The sequence below is a fragment of the Schistocerca americana genome, chromosome 7, assembly GCF_021461395.2.
Source record: "Schistocerca americana isolate TAMUIC-IGC-003095 chromosome 7, iqSchAmer2.1, whole genome shotgun sequence".
Classification (NCBI taxonomy): domain Eukaryota; kingdom Metazoa; phylum Arthropoda; class Insecta; order Orthoptera; family Acrididae; genus Schistocerca; species Schistocerca americana.
In genome coordinates, this window is record NC_060125.1 from 47,827,335 (window position 1) to 47,854,861 (window position 27,527).

Here is a 27,527-nt window from a genome sequence, read left to right on the forward strand (position 1 = left end):
TATATTAACCTAACATTTATTTCCAGCAGCCGTCATACAGGTTCATGGTAGCACAGTCCCGTCACTGAAATGACCAGCAGCGCTCATACTGCCTTCATATTTCGCCAGCGCGAGCTAGGCGCTGACCCTGGTGAAGTAGGGCAGAGTGTTGAGCGGCACGGGGTAGCTGTGTAGCCAGGCCGGACCCTGAATGGTGGGGTGCTCGGGGTCCGTCTCATCCCGCCACATCCCCTTCGGCAGGTAGATGTCGCGGCTGAAGTTGTCGTGCCACACCACTGGCGCCACCAGAATGTCGTCGCCCAGCAGGAACTCTGCACGCAAAGGAAACACAGCGTCACCGCGCAGCATATGCCAGTTGTCTAGCGTCTACGTTCGGTACTGAATCTCTTCTTGTGCAACCCTAAACATTCTCGAGGATCTCATCTCCGCTGGTTGTACTTTTGTTGTCTTTTTTTACGCAACTATCGTTTCCATACAACAGTAATGTTATAGCCATAGTTTCATAAAATTTAATTTTTGTACCTTTTCAGGTCGTATACACTACTGGCCATTACAATTGCTGTACCAAGAACAAATGCAGATGATAAACAGGTATTCATTGGACAAATATATTATACTAGAACTCACATGTGATTACATTTTCACGCAATTTGGGTGCATAGATCCTGAGAAATCACTACCCAGAACAACCACCTCTGGCCAGAATAACGACCTTGATACGCCTGGGCATTGAGTCAAACAGAGCTTGGATGGCGTGTACAGGTACAGCTGCCCATGTAGCTTCAACACGATACCACATTTCATCAAGAGTAGTGACTGGCGTATTGTGACGAGCCAGTTGCTCGGCCACCATTGACCAGACGTTTTCAATTGGTGAGAGATCTGGAGAATGTGCTGGCCAGGGCAGCAGTCGAACATTTTCTGTATCCAGAAAGGCCCATACAGGACATGCAACATGCGGTCGTGCACTATCCTGCTGAAATGTAGGGTTTCGCAGGGATAGAATGAAGGGTAGAGCCACGGGTCGTAACACATCTGAAATGTAACGTCCACTGTTCAAAGTGCCGTCAATGCGAACAAGAGGTGACCGAGACGTGTAACCAATGGCACCCCATACCATCACGCCGGGTGATACGCCACTATGGCGATGACGAATACACGCTTCCAATGTGCGTTCACCGCGATGACGCCAAACACGGATCCGACCATCATGATGCTGTAAACAGAACCTGGATTCATTTGAATAAATGACATTTTGACATTCGTGCACCCAGGTTCGTCATTGAGTACACCATCGCAGGCGCTCCTGTCTGTGATGCAGCATCAAGGGTAACCGCAGCCACGGTCTCCGAGCTGATAGTCCATGCTGCTGCAAACGTCGTCGAACTGTTCATGCACATGGTTGTTGTCTTGCAAACGTCCCCATCTGTTAACTGAGGGATCGAGACGTGGCTGCACGATCCAGTACTTCCATGCGGATAAGATGTCTGTCATCTCGACTGCTAGTGATACGAGGCCGTTGGGATCAAGCACGGCGTTCCTATTACCCTCCTGAACCCACCGATTCCATATTCTGCTAACAGTCATTGGATCTCGAACAACGCGAGCAGCAATGTCGCGATACGATAAACCGCAGTCGCTATAGGCTACAATCCGACCTTTATCAAAGTTGGAAACGTGAAGGTACGCATTTCTCCTCCTTACACGAGGCATCACAACAACGTTTCACCAGGCAACGCAGGGCCAACTGCTGTTTGTGTATGAGAAATCGGTTGGAAAGTTTCCTCATGTCAGCACGTTGTAGGTGTCACCACCGGCGCCAACCTTCTGTGAATGCTCTGAAAAGCTAATCATTTGCATATCACAGCAACTTCTTCCTGTTAGTTAAATTTCGCGTCTGTAGCATGTCATCTTCGTGGTGTAGCAATTTTAATGGCCAGTAGTGTACTTAAGAGTTTCGTTCATTGTTTCACACACTGTTTGAAATTTGTACATTAATTTGGAAGGTGTAACTTTTTTTTAGACAACGAAATTTGAAGACTAGATTCTGTACGTATAGGCTTGTGCCAAGTTATTGCCAACTGGATATTGTCTTTCACTCAGTACTGGGCTGAGCGCAAGAAGCAAGTAGTCCAATCTCCAAAGAAAAAGTGAACATGGAACGACTCAAGTGGTCCAATGTGACCAATCAAGTTAATATTACATTATCATCTGAGAATTGCATAGATTAGTTTGTTTATCTAATTTAACTCCTGAATAATGGATAATTACATGATTACCAGTTTTTATGGGCATTCTCAGTACAAACGGTAGAAAGGTTATCACTAAATAGCAGCTCAGTCGCGGTATGACGGTTTCGAAGCTAGGCCAATCTTGAGGAAATTGACTGAAAAGACTAGTCTCGCGGTGGGTTACGGAATATGCGGCGTGCGTAATAACCGGATCACCTCGCGAGAATGTGAGCGGTCTCTGTTGCTGTACTGTATCCTGAGTACTGTTGACGTTTTCCGCTAAAAAACATCTTTTCAAAGACAGTCTTCAATTCAGATTTAGAGTTATCTCAATTATGCGCTAGTTTTTGGAGGAAACACTCTCTAATGGTTAGTTCTGAGACAGACCGTAACGCAGAGAGTCGAAAGTGGATTACAGACTGAACATGGTAAGATACGAACAAGTGTGCAAAATAAATGTATAGTAGGAACTGCACAGCAATCTGTCGGTCATACCTGAGTCGAGCCGGCCGAAGTGGCCGTGCGGTTAAAGGCGCTGCAGTCTGGAACCGCAAGACCGCTACGGTCGCCGGTTCGAATCCTGCCTCGGGCATGGATGTTTGTGATGTCCTTAGGTTAGTTAGGTTTAACTAGTTCTAAGTTCTAGGGGACTAATGACCTCAGCAGTTGAGTCCCATAGTGCTCAGAGCCATTTGAACCATACCTGAGTCGATTGTGAGTGCAGTGGGGTCCGTTGGGTCGATCCACCAGATTGGCCTGTTGACGGGAGTGCCGTCCTCAACGGCTTTCTTCATCAGCTCAACGATGAGCGGTGCGTACTGGATGTGCAGGCTGGTCAGGTTGCGGCAGATGTCCAGCGTCTGTAACGTAATCCACCATTACACTGTTACAGGGGGGAGCTACCCTGCTGAAATTAAATCCAATAGAGTGTTAATGAATGAGTAAACAACTTTTTGAAGATAATCGTGTACTGAACATATCTCTTGGGATAAATAATCAGAATGCATAAATTACTCAGTGCAGAGAATATTATTATGACAGTGTTTTCTTGAATCATACTGGAATTTGGATTCCCGTGTTATGAACGTAGGCCTCGACGCAAAACATCTCTCTCGACATGTATCTAACTGTAATTTTAAGATTTCTGTGATTCTCTTGCACTGACTGTCCGAGAAATAATTTTTATCAACAAAGGGAGTCCACCAGCATTGATGAATGGTTGCTGAAGCAGATACACGACGTCCTGTGCTAAAAAACAAGAAGTGAGACATAAACGCAATGAGAACTAAAGGGAATCCGTTACATTTCTGGTACAAATAAATCATACAAACATATAGGGTGACAATTCAACCCCAAACCTAGGGATTACAGCTACGAACAACTGGAATTGGCACGATCACAAAGAAAATGTTGTTTGAAAGGCGAACCAGAGGTTGCGTTTCATTGGCAAAATACTTAGAAAATGTAACACACCTGCGTTTTTCTGTCCTCTTAGGGAATACTGCTGCGTGATATGGGATCTTTACCAGGCACAGTTCACGGAGGATATCAAAAAAGTTCAAAGAAGGGCAGCTTGCTTTCTGTTATCGCGAAATAGGGGAAAGAGTGCCACGGATATGCTAAGCGTGTTAGGTGGCAAACATCAGTACATAGGCGTTTTTCGTTGCGCACAGGTCGTTTCACACAGTTAAATCACGAACTTTCTCTCCCGAATGCGGAAATATTTTGTCGACTCTCAGATACATAGGAAGAAATGTTCATCTTCAGAAAATAACAGAAACCAAAGACCGAGTGGAAAGATTTTAGTGTTGCTCTTTCCCACGCACTTTGCTTGACTGGAACGTTAGAGAAAGAGTCTGAAGGTGATCTGATGATCGCCGTGCAAAGCACCCGAGTGTAGACTGCACAGTAGTGAGGCGTAAGTGTGGAGAGACGTGTAGACGTGTGGGTGGGCAGTTCCAAGACAGAACTACCAGCTATGAACTGCGTAGAAGACGTACTTTTTAATAATAAACGATCTTCCCTTCTAATCTTAAGTTGTTATTATTTGATGAAGTGTTGCTTCGTGATAAAAAAAAGTAAACATGCTGTTTTCTCGCACGAATCAGTCGATAAACCGACTAATAAAACTATGCCGACGATTTCTGCTAATATCACTGCTGTCGCCAAGTTTCAGAGTATAAAACCCTGACAATGGGAGCGTAGTTACAGGGACAGCTCCAAATCAAAACACTGTGCATCTGCACAGATATCTGTCTGACAGATAATCTTTTGTTGCAGGCAGTCCGTTCGCTTTGTCTTAATTCACGAGCTAATAAATGATTGTCTCCGCTATTTCGTGGATGAGTATCAGTCTACTTGAGAAAACGCTACTTTTTTTTTATTTTTTATTTTTTTTAAAGACCTACAGGTAAGTTTAATACGATCACGCTAAGTCAGATTACACGAGAAATTAAAAAGTACAAATGCTAACCGACCTCTTTGTTACGTTACGCCATTACTAATTAGAAAACGAATTACATCTGTAAATAGAAAATTATCAGCCACCTTCACCTGGCGCTGGTTTCCTGATAATCCCACACCTGACACGGACTATTTGTTTCCACAACTCGTAGTTTATGAGTGTTTTGCGTGATCTCAGTCAATTGTATATTTATTGTCTCTTGCAAATTTTCTCTATAAGAGATATATCATTTTTCCATATATTGAACCATATTGTTTGACTACTTGTAGATTTATAATTCGTTTTGAAATACATGTCGATTAATTCTGCAGCTTAATCAGTAAATTCTTTGTAGGCCTCACATTGTATCAATGCTGTGAAGATATATTTACTTTTCATGTGAATCGCGTAGATAGGAAGTTACTCACCTCGTTGTCGAAGTCCCAAGGCTTGACGTGGAAGCGTAAGGCAGGCATGAAGGTGACCACCTGCAGCCAGCGGATGTACAGGTCGTAGGTGGGGTAGCCGCCGTGGTTCTCGGAGCCGCCCACCTGCTCCGGCATCACGAAGGGGTGGCCGACCATGTTGAGCTGCAGCAGCTTGGGCACCAGCGTCTTAAAGCCGTTCTGGCTGCTCCACGCGGTGTCGACGACGTCCATGAGGAAGAAGTTGGGGAGGTGCTGGCTCTCCACGCTGGAGCGCAGCGTCACCATGGACCCGAACTGGGAGCCGGCGCTCGAGTACTCGTCCGAGAAGACCACGGGGCTCTTCTCCAGTGGCCTGATGTCTGCCGGCTGCGGCAGGTAGCTGGACTCGCCGTAGTCGAATATGAACGTGTCCACCCCTGTCTCATTGCGAAGTGCCTGAAAAGAGTTTAGGAATAAAATGCCATACCTGGACAGATGGAGGAAATGGCACCTCTTCGTCCAGATAGAATTTAGGACTCCAAGTTAACATCCAGCAGTGGAGTAACAACTCTTTTTTATCAATAAAGGACAATCGCTGATCACCCAGAACATAGCGACCACCAACGTACTGTCAGACGATAGCAGCGGCACCTGGGGAGGAATGATTGCTAGTCAGACGCAGGCACGGTGCACGTAGCATCCATGAGCGCGCTGTGTGTGTGGAATGGGGAAGTTTGACCTAGGACAGATTCAGATTGTCTGGAGGCTCGCCACGAGCGTTTCGGAAACTGCACAACGTGTCGGGTGTTGGAGGAGTGCAGCGGTGAGTATCTTCAATAAGTGGCGAAACCACGTCCAGGCGACGTGAAGCTGAGCAGCTACTGCTCTTTACAAGTTCCGGACATCATGAGCTGAGCAGATTGGTAAAACAGGATGGAAGTGAACTTTGGTGGAACTAACATCAGACTTTAATGCTGGGCAGAATATAAATATGTCGGAATATACTTCTAACGATGGGCCTCCGCAGCCGACGACCGGCTCTTGTGCCACTGTTAACAGCACGACATCGGCAACTACGAGTCAAGTGAGCAAGCGGCTGTCGGCACTGGAGGTCAACGCAGTAACAGAGCCTTGCATGGTCTGATGAATCCCGAAGCCTTCTGCATCATGCCGATGGGAGGGGCGAATCCGTCATCTTCTAGAGGAACAACTCCTAGACACCTGTACTGCGGGTCCGAGACAAGGATGCGGCGGCTCCATTATGCTCTGGGGAACATTCACGTGGGTATCAGTTGGTGCAGTGGAGCTCGTGCAAGGCGCCATGACGGCTGAGGAGTGTAGTATGATGGTTGCAGACCACGTACACCCCTTGTTGATGATCATGTTTCGCGATAGCAGCGACATTTTTCAACCTGATAACGCGCCATATCACAAGGCCAGGAGTGACATGGAGTGATTCGAAGAACACAGTTGATGTGCTGGCCCTCCAACCCGCCGTAAATGAATTCGATCGCCGTTGGATGCGACTCGGCCTCAGAATTCATCTCCCCGTCCCCGGGACTTGGCTGACTTGTGTATGTCGATGCGGTCTCAACTCCCTCCAGCTACTTACCGAGGCTTCATTTCTTCCATGCCATGGCGCGTTGCCGTTCGTATACGTTGGCTATTGGGAAGGTGGTCACAATGTTCTGGATGAACAGTGAACGAGGCACATATTATCTGCCGGCCGGAGTGGCCGAGCGGTTCTAGGCACTACAGTATGGAACCGCGCGACCGCTACGGTCGGAGGTTCGAATCCTGCCTCGGGCATGGATGTGTGTGATGTCCTTAGGTTAGTTAGGTTGAAGTAGTTCTAAGTTCTAGGGGACTGATGTCCTCGGCAGTTATGTCCCATAGTGCTCAGAGCCATTTGAACCGTTTGAACATGTTATCTGCAAATGCATAAGGCTTCTCACTGAAAGTAAAAACAGAATTTAGGTGCCGATAACTGTTCTGTTCTAATCACAACCGCTCAACTGTTGATATATGTGGATGGAGTGCTGTACAGTCAATGTGTGTCTAAAATCGGAAAAGTGTCTCCTCTGACGTATTTTTCGCAATAACCGGAACCAGTGTAAAAAAAAAAAAATGGTTCAAATGGCTCTGAGCACTATGTGACTTAACTTCTGAGGTCATCAGTCCCCTAGAACTTAGAACTACTTAAACCTAACTAACCTAAGGACGCCATACACATCCATGCCCGAGGCAGGATTCGAACCTGCGACCGCAGCGGTCTCGCGGTTCCAGACTGTAGCTCCTAGAACCGCACGTCCACTCCGGCCGGCGAACCACTGTAAAAAATACGAAAAAAACAGGATTTGCAACGGCACCGACATTCCTAGGAACGTCAGTCGCAGCTGGAAACAGGTGATAGTGCCAGTGCTCGCTCACCAAAGAAAAATCTCTATAAAAATATCTTAATTCTATGCGGTTTTATTGCGTGGTAATACCCGCTGTCTTGCAATGAAACAGAATTTAGAATATTCCGCACGAAGTCGAAAAAAGTATCGCAACACAAAATAATCGCAATTAAATCACATAAAGATACAACAAATGAAGGCAGGAGTTCAAACTTAATGTATCAAGAAATCTACATAGGACTCCACTTAGCTCACTAGTAGCTAGATTTTAGCTACTACGAGAGTATATGTTAACGGCTGGTTAAGTGTTTTATTGGACAATATAATTATTGTTGTTGACCATGTCCTCCAAAATACCATCTCTTTCCGATTATGAAGTCTTCTCAGGTTATCAGCTGAGTCAAGGCGCCGTTCTGCGGCAACGCTTCCACAAGTTTCCTACTTATCATCCTCAGGTGAAGTGTCAGGTTCGTGTCCTATCCTGGTCTTTCTAGCCGCTGGACCGCGGTTCCTCTGCCTCGTCTGCGTCGGCGCGCCTCAGGTAGGAGTTCAGCGCCACGTCGTGGTGGCGGTGAGGGTGGGGGAGGAAAGTAGCACCCGGTGGGGTGGGGGTGGGGGCTCCCTGCCTGCTGACAGGTCCGGGCATAGCGTCCTGATGAGACCTGTTCATTCCATCCGCTGCCTTCCCTGTTTCACGTTGGAGAGTTCGCGTTGTATTTTTGTTGTCGCTGCCTCCCATGTGGTGGTAATCTGGAATCCGCTAATCTCGATTGACAAGATTATCCTAGACTCTTATCTCCACACCCTCATTAAATATCGAATCCCAGAACACGTTCGCCCTGCTCAACAACTTTGTTTGTTCGAAATCAAACATGTGGTTTTCGTTGAGACTGTATTCCTCCGCTGCAGATTTCTCCGTTTGGCTCAGGCGAACGTTCCTTACGTTTTCTGAGCAGCGTGCGATATACATCGCTGCTTCTGGCCGATGCACTGTTTGCCACACTCGAAGCTGACTGTATTCCTAGTTTGTGCTTCACTGAGCACAGCATGTTCTTCATTCTGGCCGATGAGCGAAGAACAATTTATTAATTCCTGGCAATATTTGCCCTGGGTGTCCCAGGATATTGAACGAATGGCAAGCACTTAGTGTCTTAGACACACACAGTGGCTACGGTCACTGCACCGACTTTTAGCCAGCGAAAACTTGTTATAAGGTGGCTTAACTTGCTGACAGAATTAGAGCTAACCTCGTGCAAGGAAACATTACACCACACAGTCCTGAAGGAGCGAACCAACAAGAATCGTGAATTTACTCATAACACACGACAGAATAGCGAAACAATTAAACTGACAAAACTACACCCGCCATCGGGCAGTACGAGAGGAGGAGGAAAGATCACTGTCTTCAATTACACCGGTGCCGGGGACAGGAAACCCGATCGCCGGAGGCCACAAGGCAGAAGAGACATTGGTTAAGCAAACTTATTACTTAATGATTATACCTTCCACTAACTTAACTTGCAATCATGCTCGAACAGGCAGTAGACGACCTCCGATGGCCAGGATCCACACATCCGACCACGAACGCGTCGCCAGCGTACTCAACACGCCACGGTCACGCGGCAACACGCTCTGTCACCGGAGTTCACGTCTTCTCTGCAGCGTTGACGGGTAGTGACCGCTCCTTCATGTTAGGTGTCTCCTTTATAAACTCCAGTGTTGAAACGGAGGACTTAAAGAAGCTTGTTAACGTCCCACCAAGGTGAAATGAACAGCAACTACTCGTGGGGCGATTCTGTATGCAACCAACCTGCGGGGAGCTCTTCCGTCAACTCGACCCGCTCGTTTCACACAACCGACATACATCACGTGGCGACTCGGTACAACCGACCACGCCTGGTCCGCGCTGACGAGCCACACTGCCCTCCCGTGTCCACCAGACTCTCTGCGCGCACCCCTTACTTCCGCGCCACCACACAATGTTACCACCGGTCAAAGATCTCACTTCCTCCATAGCAGTTTCCCGGAAGCAAAAACGCAGATATCGATAGCAGATAGAAAAGACAACCAAGCATCCACTTAATGGCAGAAAACATATCAAACAAACATGTCATGGGAAGAAAAGGAAAACCAATGCAATCTAAACACAAGGTGTATCACGAGTCGATATACGGCTCAGACTTCTACACGAATTTCATCTCTCTTCTTCTCGCCAAAGAAGGCCAAACGAAGAAATCTGCGGAACACAGTCTCAAAGAAAACCAAATGTTTGAATTTGAACAAACGAGACTGCTCTGTACGGCGAAAGTGTTCTGGGAATCTATCTTTAAGGCGGTTGTGGAGATAGGAGTCCATGATAACTTTGCCAACTGAGATAGCGGTTTCCAAACTCATGGGAGGCAGCGATACCAAAACTACGATAAGAACGCTCCGATGCGAAACAGGTGAAGCGAGCAGATGCTCTGGACAGACCTCCCCAGGACGCGACACCCAGACCCGCCAGCATGCGGGGAGCCCCCAGCAACACCGGCCACGACTCTCCCCTCCCCCCCCCCCCAACACACCCCCGCGACTCCCATACCAGAGGGGCGCCATTGACACTGCTGACGCAGGCGAGGCTGAGGAACCTGCGGCCCAGTGAGTATAAAGACCACGACAGGGCACGAACCCGATACTTCGCCTGAACATGAGAAATAGGAAACATGTTGAAACGCTGCCGGCCGAGGTGGCCGAGCGGTTCTAGGCGCTACAGTCTGGGATCGCGAGACCGTTACGGTCGCAGCTTCGAATCCTCGGGCATGGATGTGTGTGATGTCCTTAGGTTAGCTAGGTTTAAGTAAAGTTCTAGGGGACTGATGACCTCAAATGTTAAGTGCCATAGTGCTCAGAGCTATTTGAACCATTTTTTGTTGAAACGCTGCCACAGAACGACGCTTTGACTTGGCTGATAAGCAGAGAAAATTTCATCGTCGAGATTCGCCGAGGAAGTCTAATTTCGCATATTATCTCTTTTCAATTCGTAATTGCGGATTCGGCGGGTACAGTAACAAACAATTATCACGTCGTCCAGTAAGACACGTAATTGTACCTGTGCTGTAGGAGTTGCATCTTCTACTGGCAGTCAAAGTGCGTTAGGCCCCTGGATTAATCCCAGTTGCTGCTCAAATTGTGAATCAAAATCAGCAGTAACGTCGGACAAAGACTGCCGGTATAAGGAAGCGCTCTCGTTCTTTCAATTGTCTTGTCAAACAGGTCGGAAGAGAGCAGAGAGAATTCCGTGGTAATCCCTTGCTTTTGCGGAGGGAATCTACGCTTAAAAGGTGGAGGAATCAGCCCTGCTGAACGGCATGAGGATGCAGTACACAATGGGAAACACTGCATTAAAGACAGATAATATATGTCCACAGGACATCTGGCCTGTAATTAAAAAAGTATTATGACGGGCGCTCCATTCGTGATTCCAAGTTAGTCCGCCATTCATATCTCCGGGAGACGACTACCAAGGAAAAGGTAACGGCGAGAAAAAGCTGAATAATCAACGAACAGGTAACAGTACAACTCTGAGCGTGGAATGTCCGGAACTGAACGTGATGAGGAAACTAGAACACCTGAAAAGCAAAATTCAAAGGCTCGGTCTGTATAAAATAGAGATCAGTGTAGTGTAACGGAGAATGAGTGATGAGTTATGGATTGTGGGAACATTGGGAGAAGATGAGAACTGAAACGTTTGACATGTGGTGCCACATAAGGATGTTGAAAATTAGGCGGACTGCTAAGATAAGGAATGTTGAGGTTCTCCGCGGAATCGGCGAAGAAAGGACAAAAAGGATAAGGATAAGGGAAAGGACGACATGTACTAAGAGATCATGGAATAATTCTCCGTGGTACTAGAATGAGCTGTAGAGGGAGAACACTGTAGAGGAAGACAGCGACTGGGCCGCATCTCGCAAACATCTAAGGACGTAGGGCGCAAGCGTTACTCCTAGATGAAACTGGCACAAGAGACGAATTCACGGCGGGCCTCATCAAACCAGTAAGAAGACTGATGACAAAAATAGCCACAAAAGCGAGTCATATTGGGATGAAGACAGAGTTTATATAAATGAAGAAAAAAAAAAACAAATCGAAACGGCCTACCACAGATTTCTTTAGAAGGATGATTTAACTCTCCGCTACTAGAATCGTGTTTTAGACTGCCCAAAATGGCAGCAGCGATTCCTTAACATTCAAACTTTTCTCTAAATTATTTGCCTTTTTATCAGAATGCTTACACACAGTGTTTAATTCAGCGTTTCTTGTATCTCTTTCGTTCAGTGGAGTAAACAACACACCTTTGTAGCAGTGTCAATTGTCTACTGCAGCGGAGTTGTCGACAATTCGGCCGTCTCCCCTCCACCAGGTAGTGGCCGTGCTGCCATTTTTGTTGCCGACCAGGTACCCGTCGGTACGTGAAGTAAAGGTATAAATAGAAGTGAAAAGGAAAATTATGTAAACAAGAGCTATGAGTAAGAGGCGAAACAAATGTCTCCCGCACCAGTTGCTTCATAATTTTAAATATATAGACACGTGTATGTATCTGGTTTCATTTGAAGTTTTATCACGCGCCAGAAAATGTACCTAAGTATCTAAAACGCATACTAAGCAATACTTGACTGATAATTTTCATTCATTTCTCCTTTTATATTGTATTCCAGATTGCTTAAGGTTCAGATCTTGAGCTACAAATCAAATTGCTGAGTGCCTGTTGCGAGTATTAAATTCCAGATATTGTAAATTCTCCTCATATGGAATATCGCCGGCCGAAGTGGCCGAGCGGTTCTAGGCGCTTCAGTCTGGAACCGCGCGACCGCTACGGCCGCAGGTTCGAATCCTGCTTTGGGCATGGATGTGTATGATGTCCTTAGTTAGGTTTAAGTAGTTCTAAGTTCTAGGGGACTGATGACCTCAGCAGTTACGTCCCATAGTGTTCAAATGGCTCTGAGCACTATGCGACTTAACTTCTGAGGTCATCAGTCGCCTAGAACTTAGAACTAATTAAACCTAACTAACCTAAGGACATCACACACATCCATGCCCGAGGCAGGATTCGAACCTGCGACCGTAGCGGTCACGCGGTTCCAGACTGAAGCGCCTTTAACCGCACGGCCACACCGGCCGGCCTCGTCCCATAGTGCTCAGAGCCATTTGAACCATTTCTTATGGAATATCAGTCTGTGCTAACTATATGAAGACCACACATTCTCAGTAGATGATCGTTTGTAGGACAGGACTGCTCTGAAGTACGATTTCTATAGAGTGTATGTCTAGACCTTCTGAACAGTGATTTTTGTGACCGTATTTAAGGAATGGCAACAAGCTCTCCAAATGATTGGTTGTATTCCAGGAGAGGTGTACACTGTAGCTCATTTATATACCTTAGACAGTGGATTTAATACGAGTGTTCTTACCGATAGTCGGCCCGTCCACCAAGCTACTGCATCTGGGTTGGTGAAGTCGACAATGCCGGCGTCGCCCCTCCACCAGGTAGTGGCCGTGCTGCCAGTTTTGTTGCGGACCAGGTACCCGTTGGCCAGTGCCTCAGAGTAAAATGGCTCGCAGTCTTGGTTCACAAATGGGTGTATCCACAGCGAGACGGCCCATCCCAGCGCGTGCAGGTCATCCGTGAGCGCACGCATGTCGGGAAGGTTGGCCGTGTCGACTGTCAGACTGCCGTGGCAGGTCTCCCATATGCCGTTTATTTCGATGACACTGTATTCGAATCCGTGATCCATTACGTCGGCCACCGTGTCCCTCACGTTCTGCTCAGGTGGCGACACTGTCCAGGTGGGGTTTGTCACCACACGTTCGTCTGGGATCGCCGTCGGTTTGCCCAGGTACTTCTGGACGGCGAACTCGTGCGCCTGCCTCACGTCGTCGAACCAGCACAGCTCGTACTCCAGCACGTTGTCAGGTCGATCCTCCGCATAGGGAGACTTGTTCTCGGCAACGAAGCACAACTGATTCTGCGTCTGATCGGTGTTCTGGTCGATGAAGAGAGGACTGTTCGAATGGACACGCACGAGTCTGCCGTCGGAGAAGAGCCAGTAGCGAGCGGCGATGGCGGCGTGGTCTCTCTTGTTGGTGATGTACGGGTAGCGGTCGATCACATTCTGCTCGATGGGCCACTTCTGGTAGGTCGATTCGATACCTCCGTAGACGTGGCTTCCTAGGTGGTACTGACACATGGTTTCCGCCGCTGCCGAAGAGTTGATCCACTGCTGGGCAGTGAGACACCGGCCCGTTCTGTCTTGGCGCCGAAAGACGATCTTTGAGCTCCGGAAGTGGAAAGAATCCCCGTCGATTTGACTCTCGTGACGTGGAGCTGGAGACTGCTTGTCGCCGGTAGCTTCGACGTATCCCACTTCCACCTCGCGGCCACCTACAAGATGCAAGTAACTAGTTCTTCAAATGGTTCAATTGGCTCTGAGCACTATGGGACTTAACATCCATGTTCATCAGTCCCCTAGAACTTAGAACTACTTAAACCTAACTAACCTAAAGACAGCACACAACACCCAGCCATCACGAGGCAGAGAAAATCCCTGACCCCGCCGGGAATCGAACCCGGGAACCCGGGAACCCGGGCGTGGGAAGCGAGAACGCCACCGCACGACCACGAGATGCGGGCAAACTAGTTCTTATGAGTGAATTTAAGACAATAGTAGATATTTGAAAAACATTTCATAAATACCAAAGGTGTCCAAACACAGGAAATATGTAGCATGCTACATCACAAAAATTATTATAAAGTTATCTTCAGCTTACTAGGAACAGAAACGTCACTCAAAACTTCTCAGTGTCAATATAGGTGTGTACGTCAGCGTAATATCTATGAATGATGACATGGTTGCGATAACCTCAGCGGACATTTCTCTATATCGTTGTTGGACTAACGTTCGAGCTACCACTGTCGTTCTCAAACATGCCATGTGTACTTATCAGTCACATGCCCATATTATATACTATTGTACTATCTGTACGCCCGTCCTTCGCATCAGCACTTAGAGTTGGTCCTTGGCATACCATCACTACTCTGTATTCCGTATTTCAATCGGTAGAAGCAGAACCCTTAAAGATCCATTTACCAATAAATTCGTTTTTCCTACCCAGGAACTCAAATATAAATGAAACTTATCGAAAGAAGGAGAGAAATTTCCTTAAGTTTTTAATACACTAATCAAAAACAGTAAATCTGTATATCATAAGCTGCGACATGGTCGAGGATTAAAACAGTGATGCAGGAAGTTTCCGTGAATGATAACAAAACATTTGGTCCTTAGACTACCAGTTTCGGTCAGCAATGACCATTTTCAGATCTGCAGCTAAAATGGTAAGTGAAGTACTAGTCGTCAGACTGCATGTTAAAACAATAAAATAAGTCATAATTAAAAATGCTGCTTTCTTGGATGTGGAAACAAGCACTTTAAATATGATGAGGCATAACCGTTTTATAACATACCCTAAACAACAAAGGCATAGTGACATCGTCGCAAAATATACACAAAATCAGCTTTGCATCGCCACACATACTTAAAATATAGTGTAAACCAGGCCACAGTACCGGTGGAGTCACCTTGTTCACAGCCTACTGTTCATAAACAAACTGCGTTACAATAGCCACAATATATACGACGGTTGTCCAGAAACTAAGTTCCGATCGGTCGGTAAATGGAAAACACAACGAAAATCAGAAACATTTTATTTGCAAGAGCTTTCTATACTTTCCAGATACATCTGTACATAGCCGCCGCTTCGACTTAGGCATTTGTCGGAGCGTCATAGAAGGCAACCGCCTGTACTTTTGCGATAATTCTCTGCGCTGGTCTATAGCGGGTAGTCTGCGCACAAGTCTTGTCTTCGTATCCTGCGTTTCATTTGAACAGAGATGATACACAGGACGAGCCAATTAGGAGTGTGTTGTGGGTGATTGAACACTTCCCATCGAAAAGGCTGCAGCAGCCTCTTCACTGCCCCTGCAGAGTGCGGCTGAGAACCACCGTGAAGAAGGAATTGCGTGGCAGTTGTGTTAGGTGGGTTGCGAAGACTTTCAGCGGGCCCTCCTACTTGGCGGGAGACATCGTTGTTCTAGGCACCTTTACTCGTTCAAAGTGCGCTCACAACTGAAAAGAGCGTCTCGATGCAATCGACGGTCATACTAGAGACACTACCCGAAACATCCGTGCAAAGCTTCATCGGGTTTTCACTATGGTGTCCCTTCCGCGACCGATCGGAACTTAGTTTCTGGACAACCTTCGTATTTGTGTCATAAGCTGGTCAGATGATGCTGCTGTAAGTCTACACATACTCATGAGGTATAAATTTGTACGGAACGCAGAAAGGGTGTACAGTGGACTAGGCAAATATGTAACTTATTACAGTGATAAACCGTAATAATTAAAAAGACGAATAAAGCTAAATTTAAAATTGTTAAAAGGAAATGGTTAAATGATAAAATATGATTCTGAGGCTCTCTTGTGGTCATTTTAGATACAAATAATGAGATAAACAAGAACAAACGTATGAGGATAGTAAAATAGTATAAAGTTGATAGATTAGCTACGGAAAAAAGCGAAAAGGATGAAAATAAAAAAAGTCGGAAGAAAGTAACCACCATTATCCTAAAATCCGTATTTCCTAGCGATGTAAGTTCAATGTTAATTTGTGCTAGTAAAGATAAGATTGCAGCGCTTAATTTTTTCACTGACGTATGTCTGAAAATACTTGTGACACTGAGGTAAAAAAAATTAACAGCGCCATGTATTGGTTCCTTGGCGTACTATGCTGTCAGAAAGGTAAACATCCGAAACCACCAAGCTCTCCTCTCCGAACAGCTCAATTCCCGTCGCTCCCTCTCCCTCGACCTCGAACGCGCCTATGACCATGTGTGGCATTCCAGTCTCCTCTTCAAGCTCCACACCTTCGCCCTTCCTCTTAACTACGTCCGTCTGATCGGGTCCTTTCTTTCCCAACGTCCTTCTTACGTCACCATCCGTAACACGGATTCTTACACATCCTTCCCCTCCGCCGGTGTGCCCCAATGTGGTGCCGCCCTCACCCCCTATCCACCTTCTCCAGTACGCCGATGGTACTGCCTTCCTTGCCCTCGCCCCCACCCTGCAACGCTTCCAACACCGTCTCCAATCTCATTTTGACTGGTTCACCACTTGGTGCAACCAGTGGTTGCTCAAGGTCAATCCTTCCAAAACCCAGGGGGCAAAACCACCCCTTCTTTCCGCCTCCTATGTCACAATCTATGGCTGTCCTATCGCCCTCACCCCCACGCTTGAGTACCTTGGCGTCACCCTTGACCATCGCCTCTCCTGGACCCCCCATCTCACGACAATCCAAGCCAAGGCACGCTCCCAACTCCATCTCCTCAAGCTCCTTTCTGGCCGTACATGGGGTCTGGAACCGTCCACCATCCTCCACACCTATAAATCCCTCATCAGCCCTACCCTCTGCTACGCCCACCCTGCCTGGATCTCCACTCCTCCCACCTTTTACAAATCCCTTCAAATCCTCGAACACCATGCTCTTCGCCTCGCCTATTGCATCCGTCTCCCCTCCCCCATGCGGATCCTGTACGACCTTATTCCGTTCCCCCACCTCCTCTTTTCGTCGAATGGATACGGATCCTCTACACCTCCGGTAAACTCTATCGTCCTCAGCCGCTTGTCTCTCCCATCCTCTCCTACCCCCACTTGCTGCCGCACCTGTATTTCCACGTCCTGCTTGCTCTCCATCTCTCCACTCTCCTTACCCACTCCCAAGGTGGCTTCCGCCAGCTCCCCCTCCCTAATGATGCCCTCCTCCCCTCCATTTACCCCTCCTATCAACTTTGATCCTCCTCTCCCACATCCTGTGTTTTTTTCCTCAGGGCACCCTCTCTCCCTTCTCTCTCCCTTCCTTCCCTCCTCCCTTCCTCCCCCCCTACTCCCCCCGGGCTTCCCGTACCCCCCGTACCTTCATTCCTCCCCCTACATCCCCTCCCAGTGGCATCTCTGCTCACCCCTCTCACGCCCCCTCTTGGCAGGTCCCCTGACTCGCACACGTTAAGTGGACATTCGCGCGCCGGAGATCATCGCCATCGGTTTCTTGTGTGTGCCATTGTGTTTGTGCCTCAGTGTTTTTCGCCACCCACGCTCCATCGTTCACGTGTCGTCTCCATCATCAGTGTCTGTGTTCAGACTTAACAGTTCCTTTGGTTGTCTTCGCGTGTGAACGGCTTCATGTTTTTCCTTACTGTGTCTACTGTTTTTTGTCCCCCACTATGTTCTGTATATTTTGTGTCTCCATTATTTTTCTTTTGTAAAACCTGTGGCTGAAGAGCAGCGTACTGTGCTGCTGTCAGCCCATCTTATTTAAGATGTTAAATGAAAATAAAGGGGAAAAAAATCTGCCACTACTACACGACAGATGTAACACTCATCGTACATTATTTAAAACTGAATTTTAAAATGGGGCCGAGTGTAGTTTACGCGAATTCAAGTTCCAACGGCCGATTTGAGACAGATAAACATTTGATCCAGCAGGTAGAATACACCCAGCTGTTGTTGGGGAAGAATGTCGCAAAATATTTAAAATATTTCCTGCACGTAAGCAGGAAGAAAAAATACATTCGTGCAGTAAAACAGGTATCAGATGGCTATGCACGAGGATTGGTGATTATACCATTGGAAACACTGTACGACTTTTGACGGATCGTTACAAAATTTATGGCCAAATACATGTCAAAAGGAAGGGAAAGAGATGTTATGCCTTAGTTGACCCCTTTCCAAATAATGGCCTAAGCTGGTAGTAGTGCCGTCGCGAGGCGTAAACCGAATAATCGGCGTGCAGGTTTTTATTTGTGGGACAGCGAGGGGGAAGCGGAGAGAGAGTGGAGCGAGGACAAGTGGACCATCACCGGATGGTGGACGATTGCGCCTTCTGCCTCGTGAAAGCGCTGTCAGCAGCTGGTCTGGCGACTTGCACGAAGTTTGACAACCGGCAAAGTGTACATCCTCTGTCAGGGCCTGTGATACGGAAGAGTGTGCAGGTGTGTTGTGTGAAGCCACCCTGGGTTACTCAAGCTCTTCGTGTTATGAGGTACCTTTGTACTTTCTGGACTCTGTGGTGGATGGCAACTAGGTGTATTGGGCCCACTGCCATACTGTATTCTTGTGCTTGAAGCACATGAAATGTTTCTATTTACTCTGACATCTCTACACTTATTTTCTGAATCCAAATTCGGCTCACGTAATTGACGGGTAGTTACTTGGATATGTACTTGTATGTTCACGGGGCCGCATTTCTAGTGAACAAGACAAGCACTGAACGGCCTTTATTATAGGAAAAGCTGTTGTGAGATATTAGTTACAGTACGTTTCAGATTTGATTCCCTTGTACATGTAGAATGAAGGAGAGCTATGCCATTGGAACACACAGTGAACAAGGGAAGCTAACGTTGTTTACATTCTTATGTCTACGTTTACATCTACATCTACAACTATACTCTGTATATCAATGTGAAGTGCATGGCAGAGGGAAGTCCGATTGTAACAGTTATAAGAGTTTCTTCCGATACCATTCACGTATGGAGTGCGGCAACAATTATTGTTTAAATGCCTCTATGCACGCTGTAATTTATCTAATTTTGTCTTCGCAATCCCTATATGAGCAACACATAGAGAGTTTTAGTATACTCCTAGAGTCATCATTTAAATCTGGTTCTTGGAACTCTGTAGTTTATATTATGAATACACAGTCAAACGTCTTAGATAGGTAATAGGGAACACCAACCAACGTTAACCAAAATGTACTGTCTCTCTTGAAATCGTAATTTACTCACGTTTGTATGGAGCGTAGCCATGTATGGAAGTGAAACATGGGCAACAACTAGTTTGGACATGAAGAGAATAGAAGCTTTCGAAATGTGGTGCTACAGAAGAATGCTGAAGATTAGATGGGTAGATCATATAACTAATGAGGAGGTATTGAATAGGATTGGGGAGAAGTTTGTGGCACAACTTGACTAGAAGAAGGGATCGGTTGGTAGGACATGTTCTGAGGCATCATTGGATCACCAATTTAGTATTGGAGGGCAGCGTGGAGGGTAAAAATCGTAGAGGGAGACCAAGAGATGAATACATTAAACAGATTCAGAAGGATGTAGGTTGCAGTAGGTACTGGGAGATGAAGAAGTTTGCACAGGATAGAGTAGCATGGAGAGCTGCATCAAACCAGTCTCAGGACTGAAGACCACAACAACAACAACAGTTGGATGTGTTGACAAGACAGTTTTTCATGGCTATCGTATCAATCACTGAGCAATTACATTCCCTGTATTTCGCTAGTTATCATAACAAAGGGAACTACATGACAAAAGTATTTTTTTCTTATTGCTCAAAATCGTCGTTTTTAATATAGGCTGATTTTTGCACTTAACCTTTCCCATCGAAGTATGATATGCCAGCCTGTTTTAAACATCGAAAGTATACTGTTTCATCAGTTTCGTGCTTGCGAATGTGCTAGTATAACTAAAGAACATGTTAGCTGATACATATCATCTAAGTCAAGGAGGCTGGCAACTTGCGGCCCGTGGAAAATTTAAATTTTATTTCACGTAAAATCCCCAAAGGGGCATTCCTTTAAACGTCTTTCGTATCATATCCAATTACAGTAGGAATATCTCACTTCATTGATTCAACTATCTTTAGATTTTCATCTACACTCCTGTAAAGAAAAAAATTGTATGTTGGTCATACAATGTAAGCTTTCACGGCAGTTACTGACATCACTTAAAACTTTCGGGCTAATAGATCGTGGTCGATGTATAAAATTTTCTCCTAACGTTTCCTCTCAAAATGCAGGAGACATCTTCGAGGTAAAGTGGCCAGTTTGTTTTATTTTCTTTAGAAAATATATTACAATTTCTTGCTTTTTTGGTTCACAAAACAAAAATTAGTCATGTGACATAAGGTAAAATTCTCTTTCAAAAATTCATTTCGCCTGCCGAAAAGGTTGGCCACTCCTGATCTAAGCGTTGCTTCATAGTCTGTTTCAAAGAAATAAAGCACAACTGTAGTTTCTAATTTCGTCTTATGTGCTACCCTATTTGCTAGCAAACCTTTTTGAATAACTGAAAGATGTATTGGCTAATGCTGTCTTGTTGAATGTTACTCGCTGGGCTGTTGAATAACTAGAGATTAATGTTTTCTTAATTGAGTGTTAGTCATCAACTTACTGAAACAACTCTAGGATTAAGATTTGTTAAACAGTCAGCATCGTGATTGGAACATTGACTGTTTTCTTAGTCTGCCCTCCTCATTGTGACGTGTGAGTCCATGCCGAAATGGATTTTCTTCTGTTGAATTATGGTGATGTCAAATTTTGCTTGAAGCTTTCAGTAAATGTGATTATGGAAAATGTGAAACCCTAACTCAGTCAATTGCTCCAGCCTTTTATTCTAATGCCCCAGTATCCATGTACTATGTGAAAGAGAGTTTTTAAACGCGCCCAGTTATCGTACTATTCGTGTGAGGACGATGAACGAATTCTGAGAATGTTTACCTTACTTTCATTCCAAAATTTTGTATTTTGATGTTTAGTCACTTAATAAGTCATATTGGTGGGTTCATTCCGCCAGCCAGTTGCTTGATTAGAAAAAAAGTAGTATAAACTTCAGATCGTTCAACGCTGAATACTATGCACATTAATCAGAAGGACAGCAGTAATTATAGCAAAGAATTCCACTGGTACTAGACGCACACTGCTACTGTTGCCTCTTCTTCTAGTGGTTGATTACAGCACTGATCGTGTACTGTGAACGTCCTGTGTAGAAACTTTGACATATTACGGTAGCTAAGGATGGCTGCTCCGAGCAGGTGGCAAGACAGCCATCTGTTGGCGCGCCACACACTCACCCCTGTGGCCCAGTATCAGGATTCGTCCGGAGGCCTCGTCGTAGCGGGTGCTGAGTCTAGTGGAGGATGCGGCTGGCGCCACCAGCAAAACACCCAGCAGCAGCAGCAGTAGCAGCGTCGGGGTCGACCACATTGCTGCGGCAGACGAGCATACAGGCTAATTAACTGGTAGTCCCGCACCACTTCAACTGGCGACGACAAAACAGATGGCGCTGTAGGCACAGTCATAAATGCCATGGGGAAACAGTGCATTGCTTTTACTGCGCTCTGACATAAGCTTTAACCTGTTTTATTCGTTTGCGGAATAAATTATTGCCAAATTTTAGATTAATCAACTTACGTAGAATCCGTAAAAACGTTCTTATATTTTTGCCCCAGTCTGCTTCTGATGCGCATAGATTGGCCTGATAACCTGCTACAACATTTTTAAATGCTAAGAACGCCTTATTTATCTTGGAAGCGTATTGGTATCAGACGCAGCGGTAAACACGATTTCTGATAGTAACTTATCTGTGCTGACTCCTTCAAAGAAAGTTTACTCGGACAGCATGAAGTCTGTTAAAACTGAAGTTAACGTTTCGAATGAGACGCTCGTGTATTTTTATTTGTTTCGCTTTACTATAAACGTCTATAGTACAATTAACAACACTAGTAAATCTTCATGTAAATACTGTTTCTCTTCCTTAATTTCTGCAGCGTTTTGCACACCTCATTAAGACACAGAGCAAGAAGGAAAGCAAACTCTACTGAGAAAACGTAATGTGCCACGAAAATGTGAAACTCTCACGGCTTTTGACAACAGCAAATAATCAAAAAAAGGGTTTTGCTTATTGAATTCTTCGGTAATGTGACAACCGTATGAGGTTAGTAACTCGCATATCGTTAATACTAATGTTTCGGCGTTTAGGTTCTTTTGAAATACCGTAATGCCAGATACCAAATGTGTGCTCCACAGTTGCAGAAAACCGTTGAATGCTGTTCTAGGTCAACAAACAATAATTTTGGTGTCTTGTCTAACATCTAAGTAGCCTACAATACTGTACAATGGAGATAATCGTTTGCTGTAGTTATCAGCTATAGTTTGGTAACATATACAGTTTTCTAATCGCGTCCTCAGGTGTCACTACCTGCAAACAAACAACCTTTTGACATTCGAAATCTAAAATATTTTTGATTACTTCCCCAAAAAATGCATAGCAATCTTCAGTGAAAGAATGGAGTAATCTTCGAACATTCAACTTTTAAATTTCATTGAAAAGTTTTCTGAAAAATTTGTTACAATGACGGAGGCAAATTAACTGATTTATGTAGTCTTCATTTACCTTGACCTTAACAACTACCAGGTTGGTTCAAATGGCTCTGAGCACTATGCGACTTAACTTCTGAGGTCATCAGTCACCTAGAACTTAGAACTAATTAAACCTAACTAACCTAAGGACATCACACACATCCATGCCCGAGGCAGGACTAGAACCTGCGGTCGTAGCGGTCGCGCGGTTCCAGACTGAAGCGCCCAGAACCGCACGGTAAATACCAGGAAGAAACAGTTTCCAGTACATCTCTTCTCCGGAGAAATTGTGTTCAGTTATAAAATGTGAGTGCTTTACACCCTGTTGACTCTATTGGTTGCAAATATTTTGTGGCATCTCCTCATGAAAATAGCAATTAGTAATGCACGCATTTTACTTTCACACAGAGTAATTTTTTTCGTTGTACCTTTCTTCAGCCTTTCAGCTGCGTCGTCCAGAAGACTCATCCCGGCTTGCACCCGCCATTCGCCTAAAGGTATTGGTAACACCCCAGACACTGAAGCACCACCGGCCACCAATTCGTGGGTCATGACAAGGACGACAGACGGCAGTACAAGCGCCACCAGAGGTCCTCCGTGCCAGGGACCTATTTGCTCCACCGTGTCACGCGTGCGGAATTCGACCGGCACGAATTCCTCCGCACTACGGCTATATAGAGCGACGCAAGCTTACACTTCGCCAGTTCACTCCACCGGAGTTCTGGGCCACTGCATGCTCTTAGCAGCCCACCAGTCTGAGCCCGGTCGGTAGACACCACGGCGTGACCTGTGACTTTCCTGTGATATCCCAAGACGTACCTGTCGCCCAACTACGCCGAATGCTCAGTCTCAGTCTCACCGTTGGAGATTAGTACATCAGAATCAGATTTTCATTCTGCAACGGAGAGTGCGCTGATATGAAACTTCCTGGCAGATTAAAACTGTGTGCCGCTCCGAGACTCGAACTCGGGACTTTTGGCTTTCGCGAGCAAGTGCTCTACCAACTGAGTTACCCAAGCACGACTCACGCCCCGTCCCGTGAAAATCTCATTTTGGAAACATCCCCCACGCTGTGGCTACGCCATGTCTCGGCAATATCCTATTTTTCAGGAGTGCTAGTTCTGCAAGGTTCGCAGGAGAGCTTCTGTAAAGTTTGGAGGATAAGGGACGAGCTACTGGCAGAAGTAAAGCTGTGAGGAAGGGGCGTGAGTCGTGCTTGGGTAGCTCAGTTGGTAGAGCACTTGCCCGCGAAAGGCAAAGGTCCCGAGTTCGAGTCTCGGTCCGGCACACAGTTTTAATCTGCCAGGAAGTTTCATAGCACATCCTTCCAGTAAACGTGGATATAAACTCACAATATCACAGGTTAGTACCTCCAGACAGTGCCTGGGGGCTTATCTGGAACCGCCACCAAGAAGAGTCAAAATGGACCCTGCACGAGTGATATTAGTCATCGTTCACTGGATCTGGAACTGCAGCGAAGATTACAGAGCAAGACAAGTAAACACTGCTCTTTATTGTCACAAACAGTCTTCATACTGCTCGTAAGTAGAGTAAGTATCGTAAAACCTCTTTACATAGATCATTGTAAATTGTTGCTACTATGTTTTACGAGCAATTTTTGGAATAGTTGTTGCGTAGCGTGTTTCGCTCTGTGGTGTGGCAGTACAGTTTCTGTGGGCAAGCAAACCACCACATGACGGCAATTATTTTCGTTGGTAGGGAATTCTTTTCCTGCCGCTTTTGTATGTTGGACGTCAAGTGAATTTGGTGAATACAGCACTTTCAGTATAGTCTCACAGCTTCTCAGTCTCCGGCATTCAACGTCTTGGGAGTATTACACTTCCGGTGATGACAATCGTTTTCTTCTGTTGAATATCCCGGCAGTGGGCGCAGTATGCTCTCAATGATTAGGAGAACGATGTCGGCGTGTAGCCTGCTTTAGGTTTTCCGTGATTTCCCTAAATCACTCCAGGCAAATCCTGAGATGGTTCCTCTAAAAGGGCTAGGCCGACTTCCTTCCCCATCCTTCCCTAATCCGATGAGACCGATGACCACGCTGTCTGGTCTCCTTCCCCATACAACCAACCAACCAACTTCCTGCTGGGCTATTCCAGTGTGCAGGTGAGCGTTACTTGACAGTGTGCGAACAAACCTAGAACAACTGAGGTCGTATTTTGTTCAGGTTTCTGCGCAGTTATTGAACGAAGCTATCTCATATAGCTGTGGTGACATTTTTTCCACTTGGATGTCTGTCCTTCATGATGTACCCTTTGAGCCGTGGCTGGCTCAGGCTATACGCTGGATTAAACCTCTATTGCGATCCTGTCTTAAGTCTCTCGTGGTTATCGCGATTATGCTGTTATCCTCTCCTTCCGCCGGTGGCAGCAGCGGTGTGTATCGATATTCGCACCTTGGTCTATCTTTGACCTGGCACTTATAGTTTCCGGCTGGGCAGTGTGCGACCAGTCGGTCGGTTGGCGTGGAGCTGGAGCGTGGAGCTGCTGGCGGTGTCTACGCGCTATCGGAGAGTGTAGTGCTGTTCACATTGCTACGAGGTCCGTGGCTCACAAATTCTGGACATGAAAGTTCAGTTTTGATTTAACCTACCAGCAAATCATGACTGTTCACATTGTGTCGTTTGGAGTTCGTTGTCGGCTGTTGGGATTTTCCCGCGAGCAACAATGTGGTTTTCAAGTTGGAAAATTCTAGCCATCATCCAGTGGATGGAGTATCACTGTATTTGGTTCATTGGATTGAAGTGCACCAGCGGGATCTTCTGCCTTGTGGCCGTGAACGTTCCGGTTACCTGCCCTGGGCGTTGTAAATTTCAGGCAGTGCAGTTTCCTCATCGTGTTGTTGCTGTCCAGCACGGTGTGTAGTTTGACAACTCCATGTATGATTGGTTGTGGGCGCCAATATCTTCTACGTTGTTCCGTTGAACTCCCTGTTGTGCCCTGGTCGGGTGAAGTGGAAGTTATCTTGTCGGTGGGTCCGCTGACTGTCGGTCGGTTGGGTTGTCGTCGGATCGTGAATGGTCGGCCCGGCTGCCTGTTTCACCGAAGCGAGAGTCAGTGTTTGAATTACAGGTCCACCCTTCTGTGTACTGCCGTATTTTTTTAAATTTGTTCTTGTTGTTGGTACTTGTATGGCTTCTAGCCGGTTTTGTGTTTTAAATTAGAGTTGTTTTGCTCTTAAGGCCTTCAGCCTCGTTTAAAGTACTGTTTCACATAAGCCCTTTGGCATTAAAAAAAAAAATTGAAATCGTAAGTCTTTCACCTTCAGCCAATTCGAATTTAACTTGTTTACTTCAACCAATTGAATTTTTAAGTCTTCGGCCTTCAGCCGGTTTGAGTTTCAGTTGTTTGTTCTTAGGGCCTTCAGCCTAAATTAAAGAACTGTTTCACATAAGGACTTTAGTATTTTTTTTTAAATTAATGTTTTGGAGTGTTCACCCTTCAGCCAATTTGAATTTAACTGGTTTACTTCAGCCTAACTAAAGAACTGTTTTAAGATAAGGCTTGCCTTTTAAATTTCTGATTATCTTGCGTTTTAAGTTATTGGCCTTCAGCCGTTTTTAAATTAAAGTGGCTTTCAGCCGGTAATGAAGTCTCAAAGAGTAAAGCTGAGTGCTTAAAAAAATTTTGGGGGCTGTTGTAATATTTGATCAAATAATAAAGTTGTATGTTCGAGTGTAGCTGACAGTCCCTTATCTTGGCCCCTTCCCACTATTTATTCTATCAGTGCTGTCCTGCGGGTTTAGCAGGGCATTTCACTCTTGCTGGTCATGGCCAACACCCTCACTTATGAAACCTCAGACAGAGCTTGCCGAAGTGGTTTCCGTCGTGGGAACGCTGCACCTTTGCGCTCCTTACAATGTGACTTCCAGTTCGGCCTAAAATCTATCTCTCGCATTTTACTGTTCCGTACGGCGTTATACGTGAATGCTTGATCTTCATTCCCGAATATTTATTTTAGCAAGACCACAATGCCCCGTTCTTTCTCTTTCTGTTCAGCTGTCAATTAGGGAGGGAACAGCATTGTTAGTTGCCGGTCGTGCAACGATTTCGCCTCCGTTACACATTTCTGTCTATGTTGATGTGATGAAGGTTATTGCTTCCTTGGAGCTGGATCATCTTTCACACTCACGAGATCGCCATGATTAGAAGCTGTTCAACGCCCACTGACCTCAAAAATAGCTTAAGGAAAACTTTCGAAGCGCATTCTCTTTTTCTCTGCTGTCGTAGGGAATCCCGATCGCTACAGTAGAAACAGATGTTATCTCTTTACAGAAACAGAAAGTTACCTCTTGCACTATGTATGCCTCCCATTTCTGTGATTATGGTGCCTTGTGGCCTGTTGTAATACAAAAAATGGTTCAAATGGCACTGAGCACTATGGGACTTAACATCTGAGGCCATCAGTCCCCTAGAACTTAGAACTACTTAAACCTAACTAACCTAAGGACATCACACACATCCATGCCCGAGGCAGGATTCGAACCTGCGACCGTAGCACGTAATACAGGTATCCACAGTATTTACAACTACAATTTCCCTTCCTTCCTTCGTCACTGTTGCTAAAACACTCCAGAAAAATACTATACACTTCCCGTAATTTTCATAGTTACTGGCAACAGCGGCATCTCATTATCACTTAACAATATTCAACACTTGTAAATTACACTAATTTACCTATTTGTCTGCCACAAAATCCAAAAAACGTAAAAGCTCACCTGTAAGCACGCTGCCAACTGCTATGAAATACAGAACTGCAGATATTCCTCTGCCACTGCTGTCCTCTATATATACAGCTAAAA

At 45.8% G+C, this 27,527-nt stretch overlaps 1 protein-coding gene across 1 annotated transcript; it reads right to left on the bottom strand.

Annotated features, from left to right (window-relative positions):
* Positions 1 to 27,503, bottom strand: LOC124622444 (myogenesis-regulating glycosidase-like). Its single transcript, XM_047148143.1, has 6 exons — positions 27,444 to 27,503; positions 21,424 to 21,558; positions 12,928 to 13,898; positions 5,103 to 5,537; positions 2,935 to 3,091; positions 1 to 311 (listed from the first exon to the last, which is right to left on the bottom strand). Exons 2-6 carry the CDS (start codon positions 21,554 to 21,556, stop codon positions 115 to 117), a joined length of 1,893 nt encoding a protein of 630 aa, XP_047004099.1. The 5' UTR covers positions 21,557 to 21,558; positions 27,444 to 27,503; the 3' UTR covers positions 1 to 114.
* Positions 27,504 to 27,527: the final 24 nt, after the last annotated feature.